The sequence below is a fragment of the Bidens hawaiensis genome, unplaced genomic scaffold (genome assembly GCF_021521415.1).
Source record: "Bidens hawaiensis isolate Kalapana, Puna unplaced genomic scaffold, B.hawaiensis_p1.1 tig00038969_1, whole genome shotgun sequence".
NCBI classification, from domain to species: Eukaryota; Viridiplantae; Streptophyta; class Magnoliopsida; order Asterales; family Asteraceae; genus Bidens; species Bidens hawaiensis.
In genome coordinates this window covers 1-11,244 of record NW_027496833.1, presented here as the reverse complement: position 1 = coordinate 11,244, position 11,244 = coordinate 1, and the positions used below count along the sequence as shown (strand labels likewise).

At 41.1% G+C, this 11,244-nt stretch overlaps 1 protein-coding gene across 1 annotated transcript; it reads left to right on the top strand.

Moving 5' to 3' along the window:
* The first annotated feature begins 4,862 nt into the window (after positions 1-4,862).
* Positions 4,863-5,519, top strand: LOC143590711 (uncharacterized). Its single transcript, XM_077071112.1, has one exon. The coding sequence runs from the start codon at positions 4,863-4,865 to the stop codon at positions 5,517-5,519; it is 657 nt and encodes a 218-aa protein (XP_076927227.1).
* Positions 5,520-11,244: the final 5,725 nt, after the last annotated feature.

Here is an 11,244-nt window from a genome sequence, read left to right as displayed (position 1 = left end):
GTTTTTCTAGAAAAGCCCACCAGTGTTGTCTTATTATGGTTTTGTTTTTCCTTTTTTTTATTTTTTTTTCTTTTCTTTTGTTATTTTTAATGTTATTTATGATTATTACTAATATTAATATTATTTACTTATCAATAACATATTATTATTCGAAATTCGATAACGGGCGTTCAGTAGCAGGACTTATTTGAGAAAATTGACTGTGCGAGACGAACTTATAATTTATTGGCTGGTTTCTTTATGGGCATCTTGAATCAGTTACAGTGGCTTACCTGGGAAAACTGGCATTTCCAAACGAACTTTCAATTTCTTGGCCGTTTTCGTTATCGACATCTCAAATCTGGCTCTTCGATTTCTTCGAACTCCAACGGTCTTGACCGTCGGTCACCACCGACATCCGTAGTTATGTTCACTCAATCACATATGAGTCGTCACTAAGCTTAATTTTAGGCTTGTTATTAGTTTTATTTTTAGTTGGGGGTATTCTAAGTTGATCATCTTGCGTATATTAAGAGAATTATCAGCTTATATATATACGTATATATATAGTAGATGTGTGGTATAAAAATTCATTGCGCCGACATAACCAGCAGCAGATCGAGATACTAGTTTGATGAGTTTGATTCTCTCGGATCCGCGGTATTCGCTAACGGCAGCGAGAACGAGAACCTCTACTTTGGAGAGATAGGTGGAAATTCGGTCATTGCTCAAACATAACGAGCACCAGATTGAGATATTAGTTCGGATTTAGCTGAACCGGTTGACACGTATGCAGACGTGGATTTAGGGTTCGGTGTTGACGCGGATATTAACACGGTTGTTTACAGGATTGGTTGACAGGTTTGCATAATACACAATGAAAGCACAAACTCAAACAACAATCCATAAAATAGCAATTTTCTTCGTTATTTTTCTCTTCTTCTTGTTTGACTGGTCCTTTAAGAGAATTGCTATTGTATGGATTGTTGTTTGAGTTTGTGCTTTCATTGTGTATTATGAAAACGTGTTAATATCAGCGTCAGCACCGACCCTAAATCCACGTCAGCATACGTGTCAATCGGTTCAGGTAAGTTCGGGCTAATATCTCAGTCTGGTGCTCGTTGAACTGGAGCAATGACCGAATTTCCACTTTTCTGTCCAAAGTATGGGCTCACGTTCTCGCTGCCGTTACCGGATACCGCGAATCCGAGATATTCAAACTCATCAAACTAGCGTCTCAATCTGCTGCTGGTTATGTAGGCGCAATGAATTCTTGTAACGCACATCTACCATATATGTATACGTATATATATATACGCCGATAATTTTTTAATATACTCAAAATGACCAACTTAGAATACCCACAATTAAAAATAAAACTAATAACAAGCCTAAGCTTAAACTTAGTGACGACTGATATGTGTTTGAGTGAACACAACTACGGTTGCCGGTGGTGGCCGAAGGTCAAGACCGTTGGAGTTTGAAGATATCGAAGAGGCGGATTTGAGATGCTGATACCGAGATCATCCAAGAAAGGGTTCGTTTGGCACTGCCAGTTTTTTCCAAGGTAATCACCGTAACTGATTCAAGATATCAGCCAATAAATTGAAGGGTCGTTTTGCAATGTCAGTTTTCCCATAGAAGCCCTGCTACCGAACACGCTTTGCCGAATTGTGAATAATAATATATTATTCATAAATAAAATAATATTAATAATAATTATAAATAACAAAAAAAAAAGAAAAAAAAACAAAAAACATAACAAGACAAGCTGGTTGGTTTTTCTAGAAAGCTCCTCTATACGCCGCGTATAGGCCTATACGCGGCGTATTAGTTTGATTCCAACCTGCCCTGCAAAAGCTGGGCAAGGTTGTTAGCTCATACCTTATACGCTGCGTATAGGCCTATACGCGGCGTATTGCTTTTGCTGAATTATTGGAGCCCTGCTCCCCTCCCTTCCCTCCTTTCCTTTCTTTATTATAAATGGAGACGTTGTATCTCTCAACGTTCAACAAAAAAACAACACAATATTTGTACTATATATACCCAGAATGTCTTGGTTTAACCATTTATTTCCAGAAGAGGAGCCGGGTTACGCCGCTAACGATCACGTCGTGGTTACCCGACTTGAACCAGGTTTCGTTATATATTTATTTAGTATGAATTTGGTAGTTTTTTTTTACTAACACATGCTGCATTACGTTTTGTTAGGAGTATGTCGGGTATGATACCCAGCCCCAACAACCTTACTGTCAGCCTGAATAGTTTTATGGTAACACTGGCTCGCCGGGCTTGCCAAACTTGAACCAAGTTTCGTTATATAGTCTTATTGTAAATATATGGTTATGTTATTATTATTTTAATATTCTTATTTATTATTAAAATATTATATTTTATTTTTTTATAGGTATTATTGTTATTTATTATTATCACTAGCACTGTTGAATTTCTAATTTATGTATGATAAGAGTACTTCGTGTCGGATTACGGTAGTCATCTGTCGTACCCGTCATCTGTCGCCTGGTCGGATTATGGAGGTCAGCCAACGTCATCGTACCAGCCATCGGTAGCAAATGATCCGTTTTATGGAACCGAGTCTTCATCGCACCACGGGCGAAATGATCAAGCCGGGCCAAACCCAAATAAAGAAGAAGGGTACGATGACGACTATATACGCGAGGTGAAGGTTTCGTATAAAACATATGTTGTAAGACACCGTGTGTTTTGTTTAAGTTAATATTGTTTGTTTGTATGTTATTTAATAAACGGCTTAAGAATTAGCGTAAAATGTTTCAGATTTTTTAGAGCCGCAAGGAGCTGGAGAAATGGGTAAAAATTAGAGGACGGGAGCATGGGTTTGTTGTTGTGGTCCAGCGGTCACGGAAAAACGCCGTGGACCTTGCATGCAATCGTGGAGGCGAACCCAAAATAAAGGCGACGGTGAGACGTACCGGTAGCATAAAAAAATACTGTCCGTTTAAGATCATGGGCAGGTATGACTCGAGGGGTGCATGTTGGAGGGTTCAAGTGGTAAACGAGACTCACAACCACGATCCCGTTGAATTCGAGGAGGGGTGTGCGTCTTTTAGAAAAATGAACACCGACCAGCTGGATATGGTTGAGAGTTTACACAGGGCCGGCGTGAAGCCGCAAGAAATCGAAGCAGCCCTCCGCGAAAAGTTTCCCGGTGTGCAACCTATAATAAAAGATATATACAACCACACCGCCAAGATTAGGAGGGATGGGCTACTAGGCGACACCCCTATGAAGGTAGTTCAAAACACTTGTAGTTTTAATGTGTACTTGTCGTGCTTGTAATATTTACCAAAGTTTATTTCTTCCAATGCAGGCGCTGGAAAACTTTCTCGCAGGCAATGATTTCACGTTCTATACCCGGGAGAGTGATACCGACGACAGGACGGAGGAAATTTTCTTCTGTCATAGTAAGTCGCATAAGATGTGGCGTGCATTCCCCGAGGTGCTGATGGTTGACATGACGTACAACACCAACATGTACGACTGGCCGTTGGTTCAGTTTATCGGTGTGACCTCGACATCACAGTCGTTTTGTATCGCCGCCGCGTTTGTGATCAGGGAACGACAGAGGAACTTCAGCTGGGCTCAGGAGAAACTTAAACAAATGCTCGACTACTGCATGGTGCCACGCGTGATCCTGACTGACGCGGACCAGGCCCTCATGAACGCATTCCCTAATGCCACCAAAAATTTATGCAGGTGGCACATATCCGAGAATATAAGGAGAAAATTTAAGGGCCTATATAACACGAAAATGGGGACGGACTTTGCGTACTGGTGGAAGGTCCTGTATCAGTCGCCGACGGTGCAGGAGTACGACCACCATCGCCTCAACATGGAGCGTCATTTGATACGGGACGATAGAGCCGGTGAGTCCTTCGTATCACCTGACAGTTTTTAATAGCCTAAACATACGTCTTAATAATGTTTCCTTTTATTTTTCAGAGGTCTGGCAATATATTCGCAAGAGCTGGCTGGATCCATACAAACACAAGTTTGTAGCCTGCTGGATCGACGAACGCCGAAATTACTGCGAAACTACGACAAACTGAGTTGAGAGCCAGCACGCAAATCTGAAAAGGTACCTCAATGGAAGCAACAACTCGCTCGACACAATTGCCAGGCAAATCCTTAAAATAGTCAACTCGCAGATGAAAGAAATCGGTAAATCTTTTGAAGCCTCCCGTTCGAAGGTCATGGAAGGACATCGACAGCACGTCTGGTTGAATAAGCTAATAAACAGGGTATCGATTCACGCTCTGGGTCTACTTATGAACGAGTATGGGTTGATACACAAGATGCGTGACGGTGGCGCTTCATGCGACCACTATTTGTATTCGTCTTCGGGGCTGCCATGTGCTTGTCGGATTGAGGGATACGTAGTTAACGACACGTGTATCTCAATAGAGGATGTTGACCCGTTTTGGAGGAGGCTTAATTTTGATCCAGCCTGTCCGCCAAACGAAGAGCCAGACTACGCAGCAGGTCTACGGGACATCACAGATATGCTATCGTCCATAGATGACCCTAATCAAAAGAAAAGTTTTTTCGCCAAGCTCTTGTCTGCTATTATAGGGAGATCTAAAAAGAAGGAGCCAGAAAAAAGAGAGGATCTTCGGGGGCGTCCCAAAAAACCAGATCCGCCGAGGCACAGCACATACACCCCCGCTCCAGATCTCCCCACACACAGCTCCTACAACCCATCCTCGTCACAGGGGCCCAGCCAAGAAACCCCCACCCCATCCTCGCTGACTCGTTCGTTGTCCTAGTCAGCGTTGCGGTTTAAAACTCCTCGTGGACGACCTAAGAAATCGAAACCTACGGGAGCTCACCTCGGTTTTCCTTTGATGGTTTCGCCAGCGCAAGTACCGGCGATAGAAACGTTTAGGAGCGTCATTCCTAGCTGGGCCCAGCCATTCGTCGCAGACATCAAAAACGTACGCCCAGACGGTAACTGCGGTTTTCGATCAATCGCAGTGGGTTTGGGGATACATGGGAAAGTTTGGCCGGATATTAGGCGGGCGATGCAGATTGAGCTGGAAACGAACGAAGGGTGGTGGAGGGCGATGTTCAACAAAGAGGATGACAGATTGTACGGCTGGGTTCATTCCAGCATTCCGTACTCCAACACGGTCAAACCGGCGCCGCTGAGTCGTTGGTTCAGCTTACCTGGTCACGGGCACGTGGCTGCTCAGACATACGCGTGTGTGTTAGTCAACCTAGCTGGCAATCAGGCCGAATCTTACTTTCCATTGAGAATCGGTCCTGACTTGGTTCCGGATCCATTGGTTATAGGCATCGCTAACTGGGGAGGTGATCACCGGATATATATCAACCTGGTAGGGGATTTCCCAATGCCTACACCAAACCTTAATTGGGAAAGAAGCGCCGTACCGACGTCGCTCGAATGGAAAACACGGTTCGGGCAGCGTTTGAAGGAGTACGAAGACATACGCCAGGGTTGGCGAAGGGAATCCTCTAACGTAGATCTAGACAGCTTATAGAAGACATTGTGTCAATGGACAAAAAGTCTATAATAATAATAATAAATAAATAATAATAATTTTAATAATAATAAATAACAATAATTAAATAATAAATTAATATTAATAACTAAATAATAAAAAATAAAAAAAATAATAATAATGATAAATAATAGATAATAATAACTAAATAACAAATTATTATTAATATTAATAACTAATAAATAATAAATACTAATAAATAATGAAAATTAAATAAAAAAATAGGCCTAATATGCCGCGTATAGGCCTATACGTGGCGTATTGGCCCCCTTATATCAGTCGCCGACAGCTCAACAGCCACATTTCAAATTTCAAACTCCCGCCTGATCAACCGAGCATTCGAGCATCCACACACGAGCCTATATCGGACGGACACCGACCGAAATACCAAACAAGCCGACGAGATTTCACCCGACATCGACACGACATGGAGGTAATTTTTTAATATTATGTTGATGATGATGATGATTATGTTAACATGATGATGATGATGATGTATTGTTGATGATGTGATGATGATGATCCTGTTGTTTGGATAGATAAAACTGTTGGCCGGAGTCCGGCCGTAAAATGGCCGGAGTCCGGCTGTCGGTTTACAGGGACTATCAGACGCGGCTTATATCCCTATACGCGGCGTCTGATATAATTTTTTTTATTTTCTGTTTTATTATAAATATTATTATTAATATTATTATAAATATTATTATTCATATTTATTATTAGTATTTATTATTATTATTATTAATATTGTTATTGTTGTTATTGTTATAATAATAATTATTATTATTTGTAATTATTATAGTTTATGAACGACGAGATTGAGGCCGAGCTCGAGCAGGTGAGGCAGGGCCAGGGCTATGTCCGTGGCCGGGGCCAGGGCCAGGGGCGGGGTGGGGCCGCAGACCCCCTGAGGGCAACGACGTGTTGCTCACCTACCCTCATGTGTAGTTTGATGAGGGTTCTCCCGCCCACACACGATACATTCGCCTATGCTAGATGCACTCGTTTCCGCACGATTATATCCTGGTCATTTTTGGAGTCTTGTGACGCGCACCAGCGGGCGGCTGAGTACGTTGGACAGGATACGCCCAGGAGCCGATGCTTCAGTATGCCACTATCAGCCCACCGGGAGCTGACACTGGAGGTTTACAGCACGATACGCGTTACGTAAGTTTACTCCACATTGTTATGTTTATATTATATTATATTATATTATATTATATTATATTATATTATATTATATTATATTATATTATATTATATTATATTATTGCAGGCCCCGCGCGCCTAGTGTCACACCCGGCCCTGAACGGCGGAAACAACCGGGTGTGGGTTTATAAGGGGATTGATTAGCAAGCACGGGTCATTGCAAACATTCTAATAAATTTTACATTCGCATGAAATGTCTAGTACAAAACATATTAAATTGTTTAAAAGTACATATCCAAATATGAAAGTGTTGAAGATTTCTACGTCATGTCCCCCCCCCCCCTATAGAAGGTATAGGACCCTGAAATCTTCCAAAAACATTTTATAGTCAATCTTCGTGATGTGTTCTACGTGTGACTCCTTATGCATCTTGATTACCACCTGAAAGACACGTAAAAATAATTTTTGTCAACATACGTTGAGTGAGTTCACAGGTTTTAGAGACTCGATAAATCGTATTGTAACATATTTCGTGCGTCATGACTGCATATCCATGACTAACAGTGTGATGTGGCTGCATGAGTTTGTAACCATGCCTTGACTCGTTGTGCCCCTAATACCATCCCACGGGATTACGTGCGAACATCGTTGTTCGGAAAACTATGCGCCCGTCTTGTAAAGTGGCGCGACCACTTACGAGCGGGTTTGTCAAACCAGTAGTACTACCCTTAGAGTTCCACGGCTATACGTGTTTATAGTTATGGTTACTAATCATTAGGGGACTTATATTGTTTCGTGATCACTTTCTCGTCTCATGCACACACACATTGAAAATCAAGATAAACACCATGAATAAATAATCGTTTGTATTGCGTGTCTATCACCCCAAAATAATTGAAAACATAGTGAAAATAGGGGCTGTGAGACTCACCTGTGATTCTTGTTAGGTGTTGGTGTTTCGGTTTGATGTTTTCCTGTAGACATCATGTTCGTTTCAGTACTTATGTTTGTAGATGTGTGCCCGATCCACGAGCATGAGGTGACCCAATTAGAAATGTTTTGTTGGAGATATTGTTCCTTTTTACATGTTTGCTCTTTAAAGAATCCCGGACGTTAGACAACGTCCTAGACTTATAACACTTTGTTATTATTTATATATCTTCGTGTACTTCCAGAAGGTTTAGGAGCACTCGGTATAACTTATATTGGAAATTCGGTAATCGTGACGTTTTATAACATGCTTTCGCCTAATAGGTTTCGGTGCTCTCATCGTTGGTCCCCAGGTAGGTAACGGGCCCATCTATGATATATTCGATTACCAGCCTTAGACAGGACGTCCCGACTACCGACACCTCCACCCTTCCAGTTACTCGCATGTTCATCACGAAAGCCCATATTTAATGTTCGATTGTATGTTTTCGGTGTTTGGTTATTGTGGTATCTTTGTTTATATTCTTTAGTTTTCCTACACACATATAGGAATATGTGTGTATTATATATTTTGTCGATAAGAGGTCGTATACATATATACTTTTTACCATTTTCTTTCCCGGTTCTTATAATCTTATATTTAATATATTTCTCATGTTCTAAATAGTATTATTATTTCATTATTCATATATATTATTACACTCGTATATGTTAAAAGTCACATGTATTTATAATTCCGGTTTTCGTTATACTCGTTATGCATCGTATATTTTCTTAGGGTATTCTAACGTACTTTTATTTATAATATTTGTGATAAATATATTTATGTTGTATCATTTTATACACATAACAAGTTTTATATGTTATCCATTAAACATATTTTCCTACTAGGTTTTCTATGACATAAACCTTTTTATTATAACTTCAATCTTTTATTTTAATAAACCATGATCTAATATGCTACTTTATCATGCTATTAATTTGTTTAACATGTTTTAGTCACCTCGTACGTTCGTGGTTATGGCCATCTTAATGTTTTTATAAAAGTATATAAAGAGGGGTTGTTACCTTGTTAAAGTGACGTTTCACGAGAGATTTAGTGAGATCCGGGTTCCTTGGTGTTGGCCTCGAGATTGGGACTCTAAAATATATTTATATAACATGGAATACACGTGTTAAGGTCAAGAAAATGGAAGTTATGAGGGCTGGACAGAAACTTGTTTTTCCAGCAACTCTAAAGTTTCAAGACTTGAGTTTCGGGCTTACCTAGCGATAAAAACAGAGCCGGAAATGGATATTCGAAAGATGGTTCGTGATCCTTACGAGTTTCCTTGGATTTCTAAACAAGAATCACCAAAAAATACCAAGTAGTTTGTGAGATATGAACAAAAGAAGAGAGGTGGGTACTGCTGGAAAATGCAGTTTCCCAGCAGTGACCTTCGAAGGTTCAAAGCTTCTTACCGAGTTTTCCGGGCAGAGATCCGTTCAAGGCTTTCCACTATGGTTTAAGGATTTCTTCTAGCTTTCCAACGATATATAGGGTTCAGAAGGTTCAGGGCAGAATTATCGAGAGATTGGGTTGCAAAGAGGCGGTTGCTTGGTGTTGCGCTGCTGCTGTTCTTCAGCCATGAAAAGAGAGAAATTTGGAGTGTGTTTAAGGGTTTGTATGAGTTTGTGTGTGGTGTTTTTCATCAAAATAATTGGTCTTATTTATAGGCAAACCCAAGGGAACACATCCCTTGATTTGGGGGATCCAAAAGATTACAATCCCTTGATTTAAGGGTGTCAAATCTTACACCATAAAGTGAAATAGTTAGTCAAAGCATGGTTTTTATTGTTGTTTATTTGATGGGATGGGGGTAGGCGGCCATAGGGAATGGTTAGGAAGATTTTGCTTGATCTTGTAGTACTTTCAATATTGTGCCCATACCTTGGCAGGTAAAAGATAAGATCTTCCAGAAGCATAGACTGGCTCATTTTGGGCGGAAGTATTCCCTTCCCGCAGGGTCTTCCCGCAGAGTCTTCCCGCAGGTCTTCCCGCAGGGTCTTCCCGCAGGGTCTTCCCGCAGGTCTTCCCGCAGGGTCTTCCCGCAGTGTCTTCCCGCAGGTCTTCCCGCATGGTCTTCCCGCAGGGTCTTCCCGCAGGTCTTCCCGCAGGGTCTTCCCGCAGGGTCTTTGAGCACTTTGGGTATATTATAGATGATATTGAACCCGTATTTATTTTGGTTCCCGGTATGATGTATATTTAAATTTAGCCCGGAGTTATATTTGGTTAAATAGTGCTCCATATTGTAATCCTTTATGGATTGTTTAAATTATTAACTTCATATTATTTTTGACTAGTATACCTTTAATTCCTTCATAGTTTCATATCTTGATCGTCTCACTGTATAGTGTATCATTGGTTTGGCCGGTTCGACGGCTATTTTCCATTATTTAGGTGTTCCGGTCCTAATTAGGGAATTAGGACATTATTGGGCATAGTCTTACCATTACCCCTTATATTGGGTCATAGATACATATTTAGCTCGATATATTTGACACCTCTAAACTATTACTGGGCTATCTTCATCATATATCCGTTCTCATCGGCACTTTATACAATCCTATAGGCATAACGACTGTTCTCGTTCACATTTCAAGTATACTATGGTTTATACGTCATATAACTTATATAATCAACACATAATTTAAATCAAGTATATAGATTAGAGTGTGAAAAATTACCGGGTGTCACATTCTCCCCCTGTTGGAAGAATTTCGTCCCGAAATTTGTTGTTAGTTAACTATTATAGTTGGGTCCGGGAAGAGGTGTGGGTACTTCTTTCGAATTTGATCTTCTCTTTCCCAGGTAAACTCGGGTCCTCTTTTAGATTTCCATTGAACCTTTACTAATTTGATCCGGCTTCTCCGTAACCTTTGTTCCTTCCAATCGGTTACTGCTATAGGTTCTTCCATGAAGTGTAGTTGTTTGTCGATATGAATCTCATCCAATGGTATAATCAACGTTTCATCGGATAAACACTTCTTAAGGTTGGATACATGAAACGTGTCGTGAACTCCACTGAGTTCGTTGGGTAACTTGAGTTTATAAGCAACCGGGCCGATCCTTTCCAGGATTTCAAATGGTCCAATGTATCGCGGATTTAACTTGCCTCGCTTGCCGAATCGGGGGACTCCTTTCCATGGAGAGACCTTCAAAAGTACTCTATCCCCTACATGAAATTTCAACGGTTTTCGTCTAACGTCGGCATAGCTTTTCTGTCTGTCGCGGGCTGCCTTTAGGCGATCCCGAATTTGGAAAATCTTGTCCGTCGTTTCCTGGATCAACTCTGGACCAGTCATTTGTTTGTCACCCACTTCAGCCCAACATAGTGGGGACCTACACTTGCGACCATACAAGGCTTCGAACGGGGCAGCCTGGATGCTGGTGTGGTAGCTGTTATTATATGAAAATTCAACCAATGGGAGATGAGTATCCCAGCTACCACCGAAATCAATTGCACATGCCCGTAACATATCTTCTAGGGTTTGTATGGTTCGTTCGCTTTGTCCATCCGTTTGGGGATGATAAGCCGTACTCATGTCAAGACGAGTACCTAAGGCCTCTTGTAACGATCTCCAA